This window comes from Arachis hypogaea, chromosome 16 (assembly GCF_003086295.3).
Source record: "Arachis hypogaea cultivar Tifrunner chromosome 16, arahy.Tifrunner.gnm2.J5K5, whole genome shotgun sequence".
Classification (NCBI taxonomy): Eukaryota; Viridiplantae; Streptophyta; class Magnoliopsida; order Fabales; family Fabaceae; genus Arachis; species Arachis hypogaea.
In genome coordinates this window covers 18,200,963-18,225,062 of record NC_092051.1, presented here as the reverse complement: position 1 = coordinate 18,225,062, position 24,100 = coordinate 18,200,963, and the positions used below count along the sequence as shown (strand labels likewise).

The following is a 24,100-nucleotide window of genomic DNA, read 5'->3' as shown; positions in this document are numbered from 1 at the left end:
GATTATATGTACTCAAATTCTCAAATATATTATAGTTAAATAACACTTCCTGATTCCAAAAACATGTACAATATTAGTAAAGATAATTTTATATTTAACTTCCATGATCCCATCCTGCACTTGCCCTCTCCTAAAAAATATAGCTCCCATTTTGCAGTTAATTATTAGAATAATAATGTACGAACTCATTTTTATACTTTCGTAAATTCTATAGTATCTAATTTTTACTTAATTTTTTTAAAATATTAAATTTTTAAAATTTATTTATTTATATACTTTTAAATTAAATATTACCTTTTTAACCATTTTTAATAATTTAAACACTATTTTTTTAATACCGTAACAATTAACTTATATTTTGACACTATATTTTTAATGTACTAATGTAGTACAAGAAAAGAAGAAAGAAAACAAATTGAGTATCAAATTCATAAATATAGGCTCTTCAGTAGTGTTTGTGAGTTTGGTAAATTTACAAGATTAAAAATTTAGGATTTTGGGTTCTTTTTGACAACAGATTGGGATTAATATTTGTAAACTTTAAAAAAAAATGCCATTCTCTTTATTATACTGTGAGTTATTTACTCCTGCTTGGTTCTCTTTTAACTGTATTTAGGCTTTTATTTATCTTTATTTCTATTTATTGCATACTGATGAGTTGTTTTGGCGTTATAAGTTTTAACGTTATTTTTGATCTTATCAATTTGAATTGAAATTTATATTCTTTAGGTTAAATTAGTATTCCAATTTTATGGACTTAGGCTTATTTAATGTTCAATCAGTCTCAATCACTCGCGAAATTGCAACAACGACAATATCATCATCTTCCTAGCTAAAACTCCTACAACAACATCTTTATCACTATTTGTCTATTTCTCTCCTCAAATACGACGTCGCCTCTTCTTCCACATTTTCTCTTCCTCAAGTACGACAGTGGTCTTGCTCTTTCTCAGTGTCATCTTCCTCATTTACTTTTCCTTCTTCGATTCTTCTCTCTTGCTGTCTCTCTCTTTCTCTCTCCTTGTTGTTCTGCTTTTCTTAGTGATGCTGCCCTCTCTTGCGGTGATGCTGCCCTCTCTTCCCGTCCTCTCTCACTCTCCAAAGTAATTACAACAACAATAAGCAACATCTTAGTGACTCCTTCCCTCCTCCAAACCTCCCAAAATAGACCTTACGTCTCACCCTCTTCATCTCAGCCACAACAATAATCAGTCATAATCATCCATAATAAGCAATTCCACAATTTCTCAATACGATTTTTTTAATAATCTAATAAAAATAGAATTCAAAGAGAAAGAATGACAAAGAGAGGAATTGGAGAGAGAGCTCCTCACCGAATCACTGCCCTGGAGAGAGAAAGACTGTCCATTGTTGGCTTACTGCGAGAGAGGAGAGTAAGGCGCTGCAAGACAGATTTCTGTGATGAAGGGCGGCGAGCAAGTAGTGACGGCGATGGCGAATCTGAGAGAAAAGATCGAGAGATCTGCTGTGAGAGTGAAGAGGGTAAAGAACTGCGAGATCCGCTTCTGACGACAAAAGAAGGGCGGCAAGCAAGCAGCAGTGGCAACAACGAAGTTCTGTCATCAAAGACAAAGAGAAAATGGTGTGGGTTGATGAGCAACTATTCTGTGTGTTGGAGAAGTAAAAGTGAGAAGAAGGGAGAAGAAAAAAGGAGTAGGGAGTGGGGTATGAGAGTGCAAGATAGAGAAGATCGGAAGACAGTAGTCATGGATTCAAAGTGAGAGTAAAGAGGATGAAGCTTAAGCTATTTCTAGGAGATTTGGGAGAGGGAGAAAGTGAAGGAGAATGAAGGAGAAGGAGAAAAAAGATGTAACAGAATCCTTTTAACAGTTCAATCAACTTTGTTAATAGAACAAATTTTTATTTACAGACCGATATTTTTGTAATATTTTTCAATATTTTAAATATATTTTTGTCGATCATAAAATGGAAATTATTTTTGTCAACATTTTAATAATTTGAGGATAAAATTAATAATTTATTCTTATTATGAACATCAAATTAAAGCTTACTAATAATGTTTTTTAATAGGAGCACAATAATTATGTTTTTTTCTTAATACTATTCGTGGATCAAATTAGGGGTGGCAACGGAGCGGGTAGGGGCGGATTTTTGCTATATCCGACCCGCCCCGCACTACAAAAACCTGCACCAAATCCATCCCGCCCCTACCCGCTGGTAGTAAAATGTTAAACACTAATCCTCTCCTGCGGGTATTCGCCCCGTCTCTACCCGCCCCTATAATTATTAAATCCAACAAATAAAATAAAATTTTAAAAATTATATAACTACCATCCCGTCCCGCCCCATTAAAACTCGTCCCGGTGCGAGAGTGGGTAATTACTCACCTCGAACGGATAGGGGCGGGGTGGGTTAGCCCGCTTGACTCTTTTTTTTTTTTTTGAAAACTAAAATTCATCAAAACTAACCAAAAAATAATAATTAAAAAATCAAATACAAATAAAAAATAGTCGAATTATAATATAATTTTTTAACTTTTTTTTTTAAAATTTTAACTTCAATAAAATTGTTCAAAATAATATTTGTCAATAGAATCATTTCTATTTTAAATGGTGTGGGTTGATGAGCAACTATTCTGTGTGTTGGAGAAGTAAAAGTGAGAAGAATTGAGAAGAAAAAAGGAGTAGGGAGTGGAGTATGAGAGTGCAAGATAGAGAAGATCGGAAGACAGTAGTCATGGATTCAAAGTGAGAGTAAAGAGGATGAAGCTTAAGCTATTTCTAGGAGATTTGGGAGAGGGAGAAAGTGAGGGAGAATGAAGGAGAAGCAGAAGAAAGATGTAACAGAATCCTTTTAACAGTTCAATCAACTTTGTTAATAGAACAAATTTTTATTTACGGATCGATATTTTTGTAATATTTTTCAATATTTTAAATATATTTTTGTCGATCATAAAATGGAGATTATTTTTGTCAACATTTTAATAATCTGAGGATAAAATTAATAATTTATTCTTATTATGAACATCAAATTAAAGCTTACTAATAATGTTTTTTAATAGGAGCACAATAATTATGTTTTTTTTTTAAATACTATCCGTGGACCAAATTAGGGGTGGCAACGAGGCGGGTAGGGGCGGATTTTTGCTCTATCCGACCCGCCCCGCACTACAAAAACCTGCACCAAATCCATCCCGCCCCTACCCGCTGGTAGTAAAATGTTAAACACTAATCCGCTCCTGCGGGTATTCGCCCCGCCTCTACCCGCCCCTATAATTATTAAATCCAACAAATAAAATAAAATTTTAAAAATTATATAACTACCATCCCGTCCCGCCCCATTAAAACTCGTCCCGGTGCGAGAGTGGGTAATTACTCACCTCGAACGGATAGGGGCGGGGTGGGTTAGCCCGCTTGACTTTTTTTTTTTTTTTTTTTTGAAAACTAAAATTCATCAAAATTAACCAAAAAATAATAATTAAAAAATCAAATACAAATAAAAAATAGTCGAATTATAATATAATTTTTTAACTTTTTTTTTTAAATTTTTAACTTCAATAAAATTGTTCAAAATAATATTTGTCAATAGAATCATTTCTATTTTAAAAAATAAGTCATATAATTTGAGCATATATTAATATATACGAAATTGTAAAATAAAATAAATAAAGTTAATAACTAAAAGAAGAATAAAAAAATGAAAAAAAGTGTTTAAAAATTCTATAATTATTAATTTTATAATAGTAATCACTCTTTTATTTAATAAAAAAAGAAAAATAAAAAATTTTCGGCCCGGCGGACTGGCCCGCCCCGCCAATATGGCAGTGCGGGTTTGGCAGATTTTTTTAATTTGACGGACTCCAAATCCTAACTCGGCCCGCCTTTTTAGCGGATTTAGCGGATCGGCCCGACGAGCTCGACCCGTTTTGCCACCCCTATCAAATAGTATCATTTGAATAAATATTTAAGTAATTAGTAAAATCTTCAATGGTGAGATCAGAGGTAACTAAGTAGTTATTTATAATTATATTATATACGTGTTTCTTTTTTTTTTTTTTTTTTTTATACTAAAACCATCCATCTGGGAATTTGTTATCATAGTGTATTGAGCATTATGCTTTATGAAGTGCGGCAAAACAGTGTTACGAAGAAGGTAAAGGTACAAAATTGTGGTGGTGTGCTGTGGAAGAAGATAGGAAGGGTGTCATGTCCCAATAAGAGGGAGGAAAATAAAATGGAATTTGAAGAGGGGCTCCTGTGATGACACGTGGCAATCCGTATAAACGGAAGCATATTTGTCCCCCTCCGTTTCGCCTTGGCGGAATTCCCTTATCCTGATGATGATGACGTCATAACAAAAACAATCCACTTTATTGGGTCCAAATTCATTCATGGTCCTGGGCCCCACCCCCCCTTGGCTTTGTCGCGTTCCTCTTTCTCACCTCGCACTTTAGCATTTGTCTCCTACCATTTGCTACAGTGCGCATCCTTCCACCTTCTTCTTATCCTTCACCCCTCACACTCTCTCTCCTCTGCTTCTTTTCTTCTCCCCTTTTTTTTCCTTGTGGCAGTGATTCTGAACTCTCCACATTTATCATGTGAAGTTGCGAGAGCTTGCTTCTCTTCTCAGTTTCTGACTTCTGATCCGTCTCTCTATCTTCGATCTCTCTCGTTTCCGATTCCGATGGCTGAAAGTAACCAACTTAACCTCAACGAATCCAAGGTTTCTTTGCTCCTTCTTCCCACTTTTTGTTAAGTTTTTATCTCAGATTGTTGCGTGTTTCTCATGGTTTTGAGAATCCGAGCTTGTTTTCTTGCTCTTGCTTACTACTAACCTGATCACTTTTCTAATTTTTTTAATATTAATGAATTCTGCTATGATAATACGCCTGATTTAGGTATGTACTTTCCTGGATTCTGATTAGTGTTATGATTTTTGTTAACAGCTTCAGATTGTTGTTTTGGTTCTCTTTTTTCACATCTCAGCAATAAATAAATAAAAAAGAACCCGCTTTTATTTTTGTGGCTTATGTTTCTGATTTGTGTCCAAGATGAACCCGTTTTTTAGACGCTGAGGTTTTTACCCTTGAATGTTTTTTACTTTTTGGCCCTTTTGAGGTTAGATTTTGTCACTTATGTCTGCTGATTTTGGTAGTTCCCACTTTTGTGTAGCACTTAAGATGCTCAATCTATAGTGTCTTTGGGTTCAGCTTATGCTTGCCAAAACCTTTCCTTTATTTGCATTTATAATTTGTTTGGGGTTCCTTTTATGGCTATTATCTTATAGTGCTATCTTTTTTCCTATTTGATGTAGATGGTGGTTCCGCTAAATATGTGGGTTCTTATCTCCAATTTTAAACTGGCTTACAATCTTCTTCGTCGCCCTGATGGAACTTTCAACCGGGATTTAGCTGAGTTCCTTGATCGGAAAGTACCTGCCAATGCCAGCCCTGTCGATGGTGTGTTCTCGTTTGATGTTGTTGTTGAGCGTGAAACTAGTCTTTTTAGTCGAATTTATCGGCCTGATGAGGGAGAAAACCATGCAAGGACTCTTGTGGACATTGAGAAGCCTGTAAACTCTGAGGTTATTCCTGTAATCATATTTTTTCATGGTGGAAGCTTTGCACATTCTTCGGCTGATAGCGCTATATACGATACACTTTGCCGCCGGTTGGTAGGAATTTGTAATGCTGTTGTGGTATCAGTAAATTATAGACGTGCACCCGAAAACAGGTATCCTTGTGCGTATGATGATGGTTGGACGGCTCTCCAATGGGTCAGTTCTAGATCATGGCTCCAAAGTAGGAAGGACAAGAAAGTTCATATATACTTGGCCGGTGACAGCTCTGGTGGGAACATTGTACATCATGTTGCACGGAAAGCAGTAGAATCTGGAGTTGAAGTAATGGGGAACATACTTCTCAACCCATTGTTTGGTGGGGAGGAAAGAACTGAGTCTGAAAAGCGGTTGGATGGGAAATATTTTGTTAGAATTCAAGATAGAGACTGGTATTGGAGAGCTTTTCTTCCAGAAGGGGAAAATAAAGACCATGAGGCATGTAACCCATTTGGCCCCAAAGGAAGAAGCCTCGAAGGGATTCCCTTCCCGAAGAGCCTTATAGTGGTAGCTGGTTTAGACCTTGTTCAGGATTGGCAATTGGCTTATGCAAAAGGGCTTGAGAAGGCTGGCCAAAATGTGAAATTACTATACCTAGAGCAGGCAACAATTGGCTTTTACTTGTTACCAAACAACGAGCACTTCTCTACAGTCATGGATGAGATAAAAAGTTTTGTGAGCTCTGACCGTTCATAGGCTTAACTTTCATCTGATTGCAAGGACAGGTTAGAAGATTATGTAGGCAATTGTTATGGTACTAGACTTTTTTTAACCGAGTTGTGCTTCTATTTTATACTATAGGACCCTGCTCCCTGTTATTTGGCACTTCTCTGGTTTGAGATGTGTCATGATATCGGTGTAACCTGCATATAGCTGCATGAAGTTTTCCGGTGCACATCATCATCAATACCACTGATGTGGATAGGTAAGATATTAGGACAAAGGGAGCCATGACTGTCTGTTGAACCGTTAAGTTTAAGATTACCTAGTCTTTTCAGCCAAGAAGAAGGAAGACAGCAATGTGGACGTGACCTTGTGATAGGTAATCAGTGGGGGTGCGGTTTACATAGTTTATAGTTTATTTATATAATATATATAGCTAATTTTGGAAAACTGATAGTGAAAGTGTCGAATGGCATTATGGTGGTGTATGATTATACCTGTGCTATATTCATGTAAGCTTGTCAAGACTGTTAAACTGTTAGTATATTAATTAATGGGGTTGTCTTTCTAGTTCAACGATGGACAAACTCTGCCAATGTAAATGGAATATATATATATTTTCTGTCTAATGTTGAAACTTGTATTGGTAGTATGTTGGTTTCTGTTTATACATCGTATAGTTGGTCAGTGTGTGAATCGTTGTTCATTATAAAAGAATAATAAAGGTTATGGAAGGATGAACATTTGTGTGTACTTATTGCAACTTCTTGTCTTGGCCATGATTGAATATTAGAAAGTTTGGATGGCAGAACTACAGAAGATACTGGAATTGTCTAGCTTGGAAAAGCAAAAACGCATTCATGTGTTGCTAATGCAGGGACATCCCTCTGGTCTTTCTTTTATATACAAGTGCCCCCACATCAATCACTGGGCACAGCACCCGCACCAGTGGAAACTGGAAAGCCTCCAGTGGTGGAGGACTCTTCTTGATCGATTCTTGAGTCATGCGTTATCTGGGGCCATTTATGTATAAATATAATAATAAATCCGATAAATACTTTGTGAACATCCCATATTGGACATATTGTAGTTGAAATCTTAGTTGAATTATGATAACGAACCATGTAACTGAGATTAATTAATCAGTTAGATTCATTCACCTAAATTCTAAAATATTTTCCCAAGAAATCACGATGACAGCTTTGATGGAACTGTCGGAACCATGGATATTCATTCATTATTTTCCTCATTAATCACATTTATCTGACGATGTTATGAAAGAATACGTTATACGTCGTTGGCTTAGCATTGTGTTCTGTTTTCTTGCTGCTTTTGGGACAGTTTTTTTTTATTCAAAGAAAGATTGAAAAGTGTACTTAAGGAAGGTAAGCAATTAGAAATTACAACAGCATAATGCTAATTTCATGGTACTAATTAGTTGACATACTTGCTCAGGGTTTTTACCTAATAAAAAGGCCAACGATGACTTTCTAATAATGGATTATATATGATTCAAGAGTGCCCAACTACTTGTTACTACCCTAAACCCAGTCAGTGCCCTTTGGCAACATAGGCAGCTAATGCTGCAGCCAAAATTGTAGTTGCAGAGGATACAACTGTCCACAAGCTTTTCATTTTATTTGCTGAAACCACAGAGCAATGCATCAACTCAAGTTGCTGCTTCATATCAGCCACCATCTTGTTCTTGCTCCTAAATGCCTTCTTGATTGCATTCAGTTGTTCAACATAAGGTTGCACTTCTTCTACGTCAGCCTTCTGCTCAATAGATAGCACTTCCTCTACACTCTCATTGTACTGACACACAAGTGCAGCAGTACTCTTCAACAATGCAAGTGCCTGGTTTGATTTGTTGTTGGAAAACTCAACCTTGGCTCTCAAATCTTCAGAGACTCGCCTTGCCTCGACAATGCTCTGCTGCAATGTATCCATTTCGTTAATCAATACACCCACGCGGCTTTCAATTGTCTTGTTCTTCTCAACTAGCTTCTCTTTCTCACTTATCATCTGGCTTAACTCGGTCGCCATTTCTTTGATTTTATCCTCCATTTCCTCAACTTGCAATGCCAAGCTCTTCACTTTGTTTTTCTCCTCATCATATCCCTTTTTGATGTCATCCCTCTCAAGCATTACCTCTTCAATGGAATCCTTGTAATGATTCACCTCAGATAGCAAGTGCTTGTTTCTCTCTTCAAAATCGCTGCATGATGCTTTCAACCTAAGCACAACATCTTTCAATCCATCCACTTCTCTTTGTAACTCGACAATTTCACTCTCGCGCTCAACTTTCAACATCTCAATCTCATTCTTCTCCCTAACAAGCATATCAATCTCATGCCCCCTATTCTCCAATTCTCTCTGAACCTTATCCAGAGCCTTTTGAAGGCTATCTCTTCCCTCTTTCAACATCTCAACATTCACCTCTATCTCCTCCTTCTGCTTCGCCAATGCTTCAATCTCCATTTCCATTGCCTCTTCCTTCTCCTCAGCCAATCCCAGACTCCCTTCCAATTCAAGAATCTTAGCACTCATCACTGCCTCTTCCTCGTGCAAACCGCATAATGATTCCTTGAGTTGCTTCATCTCCACTTCCATTTCACTGATTCTCGACTCCTTCGCAGTCTTCAGCTTCAAAACAGCATCCATCTCACCCCTCAACTCACCAATCACTCTCTCTGACTCAGCATTCTTCCTCAGAGCCAAGTCCCTCTCCTTCACCACCTTCCCAAACTCTCTTTCTTTCTTGTTCCCTTCAACAACCATCTTCTCCTGTTCCAGCTTCAGCTTCTTCACCTCCTCCGTAAGCTTCCTCTCATTGTTCTCGCTCTCAAAAAGCTTCTCCTTCAAAGCATTCGCATCGGCGACAACACCGTCGAAATCAGCCTTGATCTGATCCATCTCAGCCTCAAGGCAGGCATTGAGCTTGTCAATCTCGTTCCTCTCGGCGACCAACGCAGCGAAGCGGTGACCGGATTCCCGAATCTGCTGCTCCATGAGAACAAAAGCAACGAGGTTTTGGATCTCGAAAAGGACGGTGTCATCAGAGGCCATGGCGAGGTGAGAATGCAAGGCGTTCTGCTGCATTGAGGAACGGTTAAGCGCAGATTGAAGAGCTTCCTTGGCTTCAAGAAGAGACTGAACCTGTTGTCTGCGGTGTGCAGTCTCTTTAAGAAGCATGGAGTTGAGGTCCTTAAGGCTCTGAAGCTTCTCGGTGGAATCATCCATAGAGAGTGGTTGTTGAGGAACTTGTTGTTCGTGTTTGGATTGGTGGGACAGTTTCTTTTTGGCCATATTTGAGGATTGTGGTGCAGAAGAAGATAACGAGATTAGAGAAGGTTTTGCTTTCGTTCTTTCTTTCTTTGTTTCTAGTTTCTAGGGTTTATGTTGATTGATGGAGATGGAGTGTCTCTGTTTATGCGCCGTTGTGTAATATAAAGCGGAGAGAGAGAGAGAGAGAGAGAGAGAGAGAGAGAGAGAGAGAGAGAGAGAGAGTCGCTTTGTTGTTTTCTTTGCCCTTTGGAATTCAAATTCAAATTTTGGGTCCTGTCTTACTTTTTCATATTGGGCCATTTGGGCTTCTTAGGGTTGTTTATACAATTATAAGGTTTGAACATTGAGATATGGACACAAAAATACAATGACATAATATTTTGTTTAGTACATGAGATATAAAAAGAGATATTGTGTCTTAAAATATTGAATTAATATATTTTATATTTTTTTGATAAGAAGGATATGCAACAAAGACACAATTTATTTTTTTATTTTTTATTATTACTATCAAATTTTTATAATTATATTTTTTATTATTTTATTTTTTATTTTAAATTTTGTGTGAAGAAAAAAATAAAGGTCAATTAAAATTTTTTATTACTTGCTCTATTTTATATTTAATTCACTATCATATAAAATCCAAAAATATTAATTTTTGTATCTTTGTTTTTTGTGTTATATTTTTTAATGTCTTATTTTATGCTGTTCTTAAAATTAAATATTTATGCCTTGGGAAAAAAATAAATTTAACTAATGTGTATTTTTAAGATACATATCAAGAGTATTAGTAAAAATTTTAGAATTTTTATTTTAATGCATGTACAATAAAATGCACTAAAAACTTTGTAATTTTTTTTATAAAAACATTGATAATTTTATTAACATATATTCTTAAGACACGTGTTAATTAAATTAAAAAATTGATGTTACATTGATTAATTAAGTAGATACTTATTTGTGAAAAAACCGAATTATATAAGTCGACAATTAATTAAATATGAAAAAAAGTACTTAATTAGTCTTTATAATAGTAAAAAGAGTTGTGTTTTGGTGTATGTATAGAGTGTAGACTCTATTAACTATTGCTCCATCCTTTTTAAAATAAATATCACTTTTACTTTTTAGATTTATTAAAAAATTAATATATTTAGAAAGAAACATTGTCTACATATATTATAATTTGTCAATGAACCCAAAAAATAAAAAAAGTAAATAAATAAAAAGAGAGAATATATGATCATAGATTTAATTTAAAGGAGGTTTACATCTCATTTAATCTAATTCAAGGATAAACAAAGTATAAAAAAAAATTAAGTATACTAAATATATCGGTATTTTAATAATTTTAATCATTGATTTCAATGATAAAAAATTGAGTATATACCCATTTTGGTCCTCAAAGAATTTTAAACTGGACACTTTAGTTCCCAACTAAAATTAATTACTCGATTGGTCCCTAACAATTAACTCTGTCAGTCATTTAGGTTCTTTATTCCGTTAATTCTAACGGAGGACAAAATAGTCCCTAACAACTCTAACAAGGGACAAAATGGTCCCTGATCTCCTCGGTTCGGAAACGACATTGTTCTCTCCCAATTTCCATCATATCTCGCATAACACTAACAATCTAACACTGTAACATCAAACTATACAATGCACACTCTATAAATTTAATATTCACAAGAAAAAAAAAATCCTCCACGGGTTGAGTTGCTGATGTGATTTGTAATTTTAGAAAGATTGAATACTAGAGATAGATTATGTAAGTTTAAGATTGTACCAGAAGCGGAATCCTTTTGTGTCTTATATAAGGATAGATTGGAGACGGTACATCACTTGCTTTTTCATGTGATCGTATATGGAAGTTGTGGGGATCAATCTTGGTGGATTGGAGTGTGATTTGGGTTTGGCCAGGAACCACCAAAGAATGCTTTGAGGTGTGGATGGATAGAAAGATAAGAAAAGATATGAAGAAAGTGTGGATGGTGTTATTTTTTTCTGTAATATGGTGCACATGGAGATATAGAAATAACATTGTCTTTAATAATGGAGTGTTGGTATTAGAGAAGTTAAAGGAGGAAGTTGTAGAATGCACAAATCGATGGTGTCAAGATCGACAATATAGGAGTAATTGATGTACTTATGAGTGTAAATATCAAGTCTAAGGAAAATAAGAAGACATATGAAGTTGATTTTTGATGCATGATTTACTGATCTATGAAAAAGGCCAATAATTCTGCAGAGTAAAAATTGAAAGGAGAATGATCATGATTTGATGTTGTATAAGATCGGGTTCATCTTGAAGTGTCTTTGGAGGAGCTAAAATCATTATATTCTTTTGCTCACTGTTTGCTTTTTATGCTAGTTTTTATGTTTTCTTTGTAGTTATTGCTCTATTTTTGTTACTATTTTTTTGGAACTACGCCCACTTTGTTTGGAATTGGGTGGAGATGTAATTATCTAAAAAAAAAGAAAAAAAATCCTCAACTTGTTCTCAACCAATTTATACTTAGGAAACTAATGCCTATGTCTCTCAACTAGTTGTCGTCTTCGATGGATCCCATGAATCCAGACAGCAAGTCATTTGTTAAGACTCTGAAAGAGAAGGAATGAAGCACTCGGTGTCTATTTCAAATGAGAATTTGCATATGATGTCGAAGGAGAATTTTCTCATGATATCCTAATGTCCAACAATCTATGTTGCTTGCCGGAGAGTAGAGAAAGGTGTGCCCTTGGAATAGTTGTGGAACTTGGTCTTGAAGATGTTGTGGACGTTGTCGGTGTTGGAGGTGATGTTATCAAAGACATGGAAGTGGATGCTTTTGGTGGATGAAGTACAGAGGAGGTGGATGTACCAGTCACAAAGATTTAGGAAGTGTGTGGTCCATGACATATTGAGGTAGGTGCGACACGTGTGACAATTACACCATGGCTTAATCTTTGAGCTAAAGAGGAGGAAGGAAAAGATGGAAAAGAAGACTGTGAAGGTGAAGAAGGAGAGTATGAATGTTAGGATTATGCGAGATATGATGAAAATTGGGAAAGAACAGTGTCGTTTTCGAATAAAGGGGTCAGAGATTATTTTGTCCCTTGTTAGAGTTGTCAGGGATCATTTTGTCCCATGTTAGCGTTTTCAGGGACCATTTTGTCTTCCGTTAGAGTTGACGGAGCTAAGGACCTAAATGACTGACGGAGTTAATTATTAAGGACCAATCGACTAATTAATTTTAGTTAAGGACTAAAGTGTCCAGTTTAAAATTCTTTGAGGACCAAAATGGGTATATACTCTAAAAAATTATATAAAATTACTAGAACATTAGTGTTTTGGATATATTTAAAAACTTTCTTAAATAAAGTATAAACTATATACATAATATTTTTTGTCTTAGACTTGTGGTTTCATTTATGGCCGTATGATTTTGAAAATACAAGTATCGATACATATTAATATGATATTAAATCACTTGAATTTACTATAGTGAAAATCACGAGATTTAGCATCTAAAAGTACTACGTAGACGTAGTACTGTACATGTTACTAATGGCATGGACCACACTTAACAAATTTAGCTGACAAGTGAAAGCAATCTTTATGAGAATGTAACGTCAAGTGACCAGAAAAAAACCTTACACATACTCTATGTCTATGATATGATGGTATAACTATACTATATACTCTTAAGAGTGAATGGGTTTATAATTTAGGAGTGAATGGGTTTATAATTTAGGGGGAGAAGAGTGTGAAGAATTAATATTCAAAATGACATCTTAAATTTGATTCCTAATTTAAGGTTTTAATTGATTCTAATTGTAACTTAAAATTTTGGCTTGTGCTTCAATTTGATTTTTTCGTCGTTTTCCGTCGCCGAAAAGCTAATCTGACAATTTTAGTTGACACCTGATACCATAACAGTTAGATGACGTGGCGAAATATTTGAAAGCATCAATTTAACCCCTAAAAATTTTAAATTTGTCCAAGAAGACTCCTCATCAAATGTTTTCACAACTTCTGGATGTGCCCTGTTCTTCCTATCCCCCAATCCTAACTGGCCATGGTTGTTAAAATCCCAAGAGTAGCAAACCAAATCTTCATCATTGTTTGATTCTCTGGCACTACTAACCAATGCTACAATATGCTCATTTCCACATGCAACCTTGGCAACATTAAGACCATGAAAGGCCGTATTGGCATTGGAATGAAACTACTTACAAAAGAGAATTCACCTTTGCTTTCTTGTGGGCAATTTCTCCACATCCAGAGGGTGCCACGATTATCAATAATCATAGACATCATTCTTCCTGCTTTGACAGCATGTATCTACCAAAATTAAATGGACAAAAAAGTATATTAAGACATTCTCACGATATTTTATGTTTTAGGATGAAATTCATGTTTCTTATTGTACCTTAATTGATCATTTTCCTTCTACTTTAGAGACACCAGTTGAAGAATCAAGTGAGTGCAACTCGGAAAACTTATAAACTCCACCAATAGAATTTTCATCAGCTGTGCCCTCTCCACCAGTGCCAAGTTGACCATCCATACCTAGTACTCATGGTGCTACATATCTATATCAGCACAAAATTTCAAAGACATCCACATGATATTCACTCTTGTGAAAGTAGGGTATAGTAATTGATCTATTTTTGAAGGGAAAGAGATTGAATTCTTCTTCCTTCGTTAGCACTTATCAATATTTATTCTAAGACCCAAAGAACATAAAAAAGACAAAAATTGAACATATTTATTTACACCATTACACTTGCAATGCAATTAAGAAGATGCATAAAATTTATTATATAGTCTCAAATATTTTTTTACATATTAATTTCATATAGTTGATGTTAGCAATTATTACTGCTCAAAAAGTAGCCTTACATGTAGTTTTAAAATGCAGCCAATAATATAACAAGAGTCTGACAACATATCATTAAAAATCATTCTAATGTCTTAGCTGGCATAACAATTTATCGTATATTCCTTATTTCTTTATATAAGCTTATAAAGAAAAAGGGTTCAATTGTTCCTCTTTTGATCAAATTAATTAAACATATGCTTAAAAAAAGTCAGATATTATCCTTAATGTATCAAAATTTGATTAGATGACGCTGCAAACAAGTTTTTACTACTCTTAATGTATCAAAATTAATTAACTTTAGAAAAAGAAAAATAATAAATAAAAGAAAATTGAGTAGGTGTGAAGAGTTATACTGTTACAAAACCTGCAAGAGCAAAATAATGATATGCACCAGAGTCCAGAAGCAATAGCAACAATTTTGGGTGTGTCTGCTTCTCTTCTATTAGGGTAATAGAGCGAAAAAAATAAAAAACAAACCTCATGCAACATTTTGAAGAGATGGTGAAGTTTTAATTATAACAACACTCGTGGTTCTTCTCTGAGGGTACGTATATTAAGGGAAGAGGAGAAAGAAAAAGGATCAATTGGGAGTTTTATTTTGAGGTGGTTAACGTTTGGGTTTTGGGTTTATTGTCAGCTTCCATCGTGTCATTCATTGGTGCTTGCTTTTCGCTCTTCTCCAATCAGTCGAGTGCTTCTTCTCTCACCGGGTATTGAGAAGCAGTGGAAGTGTTTAATCTTGTTCTCATGTCACACAATATCGTTTCTAAATAATTTGGGCGCCAAGAGTTAAACGACGTTGTTTTGATAGTGCTAAGTGTTAACTAAAATATCAGATCAACTCTTCGATGACGGAAAGCAATAAAAAGGTCAAATTGAGGCGCGAATCAAAATTTCAGAATACAATTAAAATCAATTAAAATTTTGAGGATTAAATTGAATTAGGGGTCAAATATCAGAGGCCATTTTGAGTATTAACTCAGCGTGTAAAAAATAAATTGAACTCTAATGTATGAGATACTAGAACAAACTCTATTAGTAGGGGGAATAATATAACGGGAGTGAGGGAACGAGGGATGTGATTTTATTCCAATATACGATACGTAAGTTGCAATCTATTATTGGATTAAGTAACCTTACAAAAATGTTGCCGTGGACATTAAAGATATTCATGCATGGGTGTCTGTTGCGCAATTGATGCTACTTTAACAAGCGTTTTTGTATTAAATTCAATTAAATTAATATAAATTTAATAAAAAAATACGTACGTATATTAGTATTTTTTTTTTATTTTTTAACATAAATTTTTATTAAAAAACATATAAATTTTTACACATAACATAAATTTATTGATATAATATAAAAAATTTTATTCATAGTACAAAAATTTATACAAAAATACATAATTTTTACTACAAATATATTTTGTCAGTTGAATAAGTCAATTATGATTTTTTAAAATTTTTTATGTTGTATATATTTTGTTGAATAGATGTTAATATTTTGGACATATAATTTTTTAAATTTTTTGTGCTGTGTACCAAAATTTTTTTAATGTGCACCAAATTTTATGTGTTGTGTGTATTTTGTTGGGCACCAAAATTTTTTTCAAAACATGTGATTTTTTGAAATTTTGTGTTATGCACTAAAATTTTTGTGTTGTGCATCAAAATTTTTGTTGTGATGTGAATCAAAATTTATGTACTTTATTTTTATGAATATATATATAAGAGAAGAAGATGAAGAAGACAACAACAATGATGATGATTAATTGATTATTAAGGAGGATGAAGAGAAAAAAGAAGAAAAAAAAAAGAAATCAAGTAAGAGAACACGATGCTGTTGAAGAATAAATGCGCAAAATTACTTAACCACATAGCTTTATTATTAAATCAATTTGTTACAATTTAAATTAGATCAATCTATTTAAAGGTTTTATTTTAAAAATAAAAATGTTATATTCACAAAGTGTTTATTAAATAATAAAGAATAATGTGTACAAAAAAAGAGTCATTTTTTTGTGATTACAAAAAATAGTCATTAAATTAATAATTATGTATTTATATATAAATATATATATTGTTTAATATATATTTTATAAGAATAATTAATTTTTTTTATAGATAACACGATTGAATTATAATAATACATAAATAAAATAAAAATATATAATAAATTAAATATATTATAAATAAAATATTAATTTAATAATAAATAATAGCTGTTTGGATTGAATTAAATAAACTTAGTGAAAAAATTTTAAATTTTAATTAATTTATATAATTTGTTAAAAATAAAATATAATTAAATCTAAATTAATGTAATTCTAATAGGTTTTAAGTGAATAAACAATTTGATTTGTATCGGCCGGTTTGAATTTCATAACCCCTAGATGCATGCACGGAGCACAATCTCCTGTTAGTGTGTGATCTGAAACAAATAATAAAAATATGGTGGAACTAATAATAATGATTGTTTCTGTGAGCAATATTCTAATTATATCCTTCGGGTATCTAATTAAAATATGGTACCATAATAAACAACATGTTTAATAGGGATGCCAACTTGAATTTCGTCAAAAGTTCGTTATTTAGTGGATTAATTTGTCTTGTTTTATCTAGTGAGACGGTTTTAAATTTTTTTTCTGTTTTGTTTAATGGTAAACTGACAAGTCAAGTCTGATAAATTTTTTTTTAAATTATTAAATATTAAACAATTTATATAATTTTACAATTATTTCAATAAATTTAAAATTTTTAAATATATAAAAAAGTTATAATTTTTAAATTCACTAACATTAAAGTCTTTATAATTATAAAGTCACTAAGTCTTTTAAAACAAAATAATAAAATTAACATTGTTCAAAGCAAAACAAATATTATCCAAAACATATAATTAAACTTTTTTAAATTTATAATCAATCAAACATAAAACATAATCCAAAATATAATTTAAAATATTTTCAATTATCATCTTTATCTTTCTGTAGATTAATAAAATCATAAAAATTTGTAAAAAAATGATTCTGACAAAAAAAACGTTTGGCCCACTAAAAAAGCCCGCCTCGTCCCGTCCCGCCAAAACCCATGAATTAAGCAGTGCAAGTTAGATAAATTTTTTACATTTAACGATTTTAAATTTTCAATCAAACCCACTTTTTTTAGCAGATTATGCGAGCCGATCTAACAAATTTTGGTCCGCTTACCACTTCTAATACTTATACAGAGATTACCAAGTTAATAAGGCAACTTTTGTTATTTCAACTTGCATTGCTGTGGTATTTGAAATTTGAAGAAGATGAAGATAAGTAAGACATAAACTATGTGTTACAGGAGATCTTATCTGCACTGCACATCAAGATATGTAACAAGTTGACCTCGAAATCAACTCATCAAATATTTACCAGATACTGATTTCTACTTACTTAATAATATATGAAGAGTGAACATGCTAAATTGGACCATATTATCATTATTCTAGCTAATTAATTAATAAAGAACAGATCATTGATCTGTCTTGGGGATTTTCAATTTGAGTTAGTAGAGATAATAACAAGTTAACATGTTTTGCACATGTTATACTAAATTAAAAAAGCTGATTTCCCGTCTAAAATTAGAGTGCGTCTGGTTTATATTCAGAAATGATAAAGATCGTGGTATAAATTTAAGACAATAAATAAAGAGTCTCGTTAGAGAGACAATGGACTATTTGTACAATGTGTACAATGGGCTATTGAGTTACAAAACGAACATCGCCATACTATTTAGAATAACCATCACCTTTCGGATCTAAAACTCCAATACCATGTCATAATACCACCCATCCCAAAAGTTTCAGCTAATGGGAAAAGGTAACACTAATGGTTATAACTCTAATACTCTTTAAACCTCCATTGTACACATTATATAAATATTCTATTGGTTCATCCTACTTTTCCATAAATAAAATATTTGCAAATAATAGGACAAATAGTTAATCTTCGAGGCGGGTGTGAGTATTGAAATACTTGCCAGTTTTCTTCGATTTCATCCCTTACATATTTTCTCTTTTTTATTTTTATGATTATGTAAAAGAAAAAGAAAAATCTGTAAAAACATGAAAATTTTTTTTTCACAAAATTCGAGAAACAAAAAATATTGAAAATAAAAGCACAAACTAAATCAACTATTTAAGGAAATAATAAAAAGATTAATGTTGCAGAATTGAAAAGCTCAACTTGTGATCTGTTATTCAAAGATGATGCAGATGCAGCTATAACCTATAATTGACAAAATCAAATTACAACAACACATAAATTGATGAATGCTTTTTCTTCTTCCTTCTACCTAGATATTGAACCCCTTGCTGCAAATAGCTGCTTCTCCATCTGCAATAAATATAATTAAGGTGATACAACAAACATTTAACATTGATTAATGAAGAGGCAGCAATAATCTCTTGTACCTTGAAGAGAGTTTCAAGTTTTGTTTTGACCAGTGAATACTCCTGTTTTATCTCTTGCAAGCTTTTAAGGCACCTGATGATGAATTATGAATACCATAATCAAAACATAAACCATATATAACAATAATATTATATTAATTAATTAAAACCATAACCTTACCCTTCAACATTCTGCTGCTCACAAAAGTTTCTAAAAGCAATGCAGACTCTCTGAACTCTCTGTGCTCCAATGCTGTATTTCCCAATAATCAATTATCCTTAGCTTTATATTTATAACAAAGAGTGAATTAATTACATATATTAATATTAATTACTACCTGGAACTGCTACCCTTGAGTTGGTGAACATGAGCATCCACCCTTCTAAAATCAATGCTTTCTTGCTCTCTGGGATTGATCATCAGCATAACCATAATGAAATGAATGATGATTTTTAAGTGCAAGAGATCAAAATGGAAGTTAACTTACACTTGCAGTGATTTAGAGAGTTCATTAAGAAGCCTCTCAGCATCCTCAAAGAAGAGAGTGACAACTTCAACAACAAATTCAGGGTTGCTCTCATCTTGAAGTTGCTGAAGCTGGTTAAACTGATCATCTAAGAATCCCTTCATTTACAAACATAATAAATAAACACAAAAATCACTCAACTACCCTTAATTTATTATAGCATAGTTGATTAATTAGATTAGTTAAGTAAGTTACATACCTCTTGAAATAAGGAGGAAGTGTATTGGATCAGCTGTCTCTGCATCTGAGTCACAACATCCATTTTTGATATCTCTTCTTTTCTTTCTTTCTTTCTTTCTCTTTCTCTCTCACTCTCTCAATATGTCTCTTCACATATTCATGTATTTCCTATTCCTTCTGCCAATTTATATAATGTGTTTATTAATTATTTCTTTCTTTATTTCTTTTGTGAAACTGACAAGTGATGATGCAAGGATAAGGATTCAGTAAATGTCAAATCTTAGTCCATCTCTGAATCAAGAACTCCTCACATCCCTGCTTCTTCTCGGACTTGCCATTGTTTATTAATTATTTTTTATTTATCTATTTTAATTTTTAAAAACATATTAAAAAGTAGTTACTAAATTAATTATTATATATTTATATTTAAATATATAAAATTTAATTTATTTTTAATATATATTTTACGTCAACACTTAATTTTAGTAATTAATTTTATGGTACATCTAACATAATTGATATTATAATATATGTCCAAGAAAATTGATATTTGTATTATTTTTATGTTTTTATTTTTATATTAAAATAATTAATAAAAAAAGGATAAAAATAAATTATTTTTAAAATCATGAAATATACCTCGTTGTATATTTAATGCCACTCACTCTTCTTCCTCACTCAGCCAATCATTTACTTCCACCTCTTAACTTCTAAACACTTTAGTTTATTCTAGTTTCTCAACAACAATGCAACCAACTAGATCAACTAGCACTTGTTACTTAAGGTAGCGTCTGTTTTGAGGTATTGAGATAGAGATTGAGAGATTGAGATTTAGTATCATATTTGTTAGTTTAGAGACTAATATTAAAATTTCTGTTTCTGTCTCTAAAATTTCAGTATTTCAGTATCTCAAAAAAATAAGGACACAGAGAACTAAAATTTTTAGAGATGGAGACTGAAACTTTAATAACATTTTATACCTAAAATACCTTCATTTTAATTAATTAATTTCAATTTTACTCTTTGTGAAAATTAAATTAGAGTTTTATTCTTGTTTTAATTTCTGTCTCTCATTTTACACCAAACAGAATATTAAAATTTATTTCAATCTCTGTCTCTTAGTCTCTATCTTTCAGTCTCAGTCTTTCCGTATCTATCTCTCCACCAAACACTACCTAACTGTTTGGAGTATTGACGAGTTAGTTTAACACATTGTAAATATTACAATAACAAAGTTTACATAAATTAAATAAGAAAAAATATACGAATAACAAAAATATTAAACAATGTGAATAATAGATATATCAGATGTTCAATTTAATAGTTATACAAATGATTATATTGATTATTCTTAATTAGATGGTTATTTTTTTGGGAGCCACTCAAATAAAAAGATGTTAAAAATATTTTTTTAAAGGTATTTTTTAATAATTAAAATTTAACATATATAATCGATTAAACTATATTATTTTTATTAAAATTAGATCGGACAAATCAATTTAGTCGAAAAATTAATAAATTAAATTTTAAACCAATCTAAATTAATATTTTTTAATAAAAAATAACTACAATATCTCTATTATAAAAAATAACTAAAATATCTCTATTATATATATATATATATATATATATATATATATATATATATATATATATATATATATATATTAAAAACTCTAAATTATAATCTTATGACGGCAGAGAATAAAATGACTAAAATTTAGGATTCTCAAAATTAATATATATAATAAGAGTATTTTAGTCATTTTCTATAATAGGAATATTGTAGTTATTTTCTATAAAAAATAATATTAATTTAGATCAGTTCAAAATTTGATTCACCATTTTTCGGTCAAATTAATTTATCTAACTTAATTTTGATAAAAATAACACGATTTAATCGATTATATGTATTAAATTTTAATTATTAAAAAACATATTTAAAAAAAGACGTTTTAGACGTTCTGAGTGACTCCCTATTTTTTTATTCAATTTACTTATGTACAGTTAACAATGGCTAGATGGTTATCTTAATATTAAAGTTTATGAAATAATTTGTGAGTGGAATGTTTTTTTATTTTATTAGGTCAATTGTAGAGTCTATTATTCGTATTGTTTAAAAAAGTTATTATCTACCTAACAAAATCATTAAATAATTCTATTATATTTTATAGCGTATGTGTCCATCTTCGGTTCATTTATATAAAGTCCATTTATAAAGAGTGACTGTAAATAATTAGATTGTGAATAAGTTAATTAATATTGACATAGATATAAATTAATTAGTGAACGCAAAGCTACAAAGTTTTGAATTTACAACCCTCAAATTAACATAGTAGGATTTTTTTTTTGGTTATAAAATAAAAAACTTTATTTCTAAAATAAAAATTTTTTAACTTTAATTTTTGGAAATTTTTTTTAACAAGTTCGTTATTTCCATTAGTAAATTTCATGTAATATATGAAGTTTGCCGTTTTCTTTGACGAACTTCAAACAACTACTCCAAATAAAATTTCAGCAAAATCGATTGGAAACTAAAATCAGTATTAATAACTCATTTTTTTTTTCACCTCGATCTTCTGCTCATTTTATATAATGTCTAGAATTTTATTGTTATCCATTTATTATAGTTGTAAAATAGTATATAATGAAGAAAAATCTATCATGTTTAATTCTATTGAACCCATATGTATATGTCATTTGAACTCGAAAATCTATCAGCATTAAAAAATTTGATATTACATGTCATTGGTCAATAACACACGAAAATAATGAAAAAATCTACTATAGATAAAGAGTATCTTTGTATTCTACTATGTTTTGCCCTATAAAACTATAGTATAATAAAATAAATTGAAATAAAATAATTTTAAATTATTATCAAATATTTCAAACTTACTCTAACTATCTAAACTATAAAATATAATTTAATTCTAAACCATAGCCAATTCAACTGAAATAGTAATTGTTACGGATCCGGCCCAACGTCCCGGATCCAAGACCGAACCCGACACCGGTTCCCCGGGTCCGACCCGTTCCTCACTTCTAGAAGGCCCGAAAACGGCATTCTCAGACTCCTAACCGACTTTCGAATTCAAACACCCTCCTTATCTTAACCAAATAAGATAAGATAAGATATCCTCCACCACCTATAAATAGAGGGCTCAGGCCCCTCCAGGTAAGGATTCATTCCACACACTTTCTACCTCTTAGATCCATTCTGACTTGAGCGTCGGAGTGTCTTTGCAGGTACCCCCCCCATTGCTCCAGTCAAGCGACCCGGCTCCAGCACTGTCCGCGGGTTCTCGATCCACCCTTCAAACAGTACCAGAGATATTTCGTACATTGGCGCCGTCTGTGGGGAACCTGCATAAGCTGGGCCCAATGGGGGACGCCCTAGTAGAAAACCCCTCAAGCCAGGATGATTCTCAACCGATCAATCCGACCCCCGAACACCGTGAAGTCCCGAACCAAGCGAGAATAGCAAGCGCTATCCAAAACACGAACGATCGCGACATCACGGACCGACGACACCCCGAGAAAGCCAGCGACAAAGCAGCACAGATCATCCAAGATCTCTGCCTCCGAGTTCAGGAACTCGAAGGCAAGATAACCAATAAAGGAAAACACAACGACGAGCACGGAAGCCATGCAACCTCCAGATCAAGATCTCATCGCGGTAGGTCGCCAACCCGACGACACGACAGAAGAGACGGTCGCAGCTCATCACGCGATCACAGGCACGAAAAATCGCCAGAACGGCGATATAATAAGAAGCATAACCGCAGCGCTTCTCAAGATCTGAGTTATCAACATCACTCGGACGAAGATCGGAGAGACCGAAACACCAAACGCACGAGAAACGACCATACAATAATGGGAGCTACACCCTTCACGGAAAGAATCCTAAGGGCAAAACTCCCCAAAGGCTTCGACAAACCTACCGACATGAAATACGATGGAACTAAAGATCCCCAAGAACATCTAACGGCTTTTGAGGCCAGAATGAACCTAGAAGGAGCGGCCGACGCGGTCCGATGCAGAGCCTTCCCGGTAACCCTCGCCGGGCCAGCGATCAAATGGTTCAACGCCCTCCCGAACGGATCCATAGCCAGCTTCCACGATATTACACGAAAGTTCATGGCCCAGTTCACTACCAGGATCACCAAAGCCAAACACCCCATCAGCTTACTAGGGGTCACACAAAAACAAGAAGAATCCACAAGAAAATACCTCGACCGCTTCAACGACGAATGCCTAACGATCGACGGACTCACGGATTCCGTCGCAAGCCTTTGCCTGACCAATGGACTGATGAACGAAGATTTTCGCAAACACCTCACCACCAGACCAGTATGGACCATGCATGAGATCCAGAACGTCGCCAAAGACTACATCAACGACGAAGAGGTCAGCCAAGTCGTCGCGGCCAACAAGCGGCAGCACGGCAACAATCAACGCGGCAATTCGGCCTCTCACCATAACGCAACACCCAAAGAGAATCAACGAGACCACCCGAGACCGACCAACCGGACACCGAGAATAGGTAAATTCTCCAAT

At 33.1% G+C, this 24,100-nt stretch overlaps 3 protein-coding genes across 3 annotated transcripts; 1 reads left to right on the top strand and 2 right to left on the bottom strand.

The window, feature by feature from the left end:
- Positions 1–4,030: 4,030 nt before the first annotated feature.
- On the top strand, positions 4,031–6,913 carry LOC112758190 (gibberellin receptor GID1C). The gene is made up of 2 exons (XM_025806794.3): positions 4,031–4,704; positions 5,296–6,913. The coding sequence occupies exons 1-2, from the start codon at positions 4,666–4,668 to the stop codon at positions 6,292–6,294; spliced, it is 1,038 nt and encodes a 345-aa protein (XP_025662579.1). The 5' UTR covers positions 4,031–4,665; the 3' UTR covers positions 6,295–6,913.
- A 678-nt stretch (positions 6,914–7,591) lies between these two features.
- On the bottom strand, positions 7,592–9,804 carry LOC112756772 (uncharacterized). The gene has a single exon (XM_025805392.3). It carries the CDS (start codon positions 9,568–9,570, stop codon positions 7,813–7,815), a length of 1,758 nt encoding a protein of 585 aa, XP_025661177.1. The 5' UTR covers positions 9,571–9,804; the 3' UTR covers positions 7,592–7,812.
- An 8,809-nt stretch (positions 9,805–18,613) lies between these two features.
- Positions 18,614–19,878, bottom strand: LOC112756456 (histidine-containing phosphotransfer protein 1). Its single transcript, XM_025805061.3, has 6 exons — positions 19,560–19,878; positions 19,322–19,458; positions 19,172–19,240; positions 19,015–19,086; positions 18,855–18,927; positions 18,614–18,777 (listed from the first exon to the last, which is right to left on the bottom strand). Exons 1-6 carry the CDS (start codon positions 19,620–19,622, stop codon positions 18,733–18,735), a joined length of 459 nt encoding a protein of 152 aa, XP_025660846.1. The 5' UTR covers positions 19,623–19,878; the 3' UTR covers positions 18,614–18,732.
- Between the last annotated feature and the right edge of the window lie 4,222 nt (positions 19,879–24,100).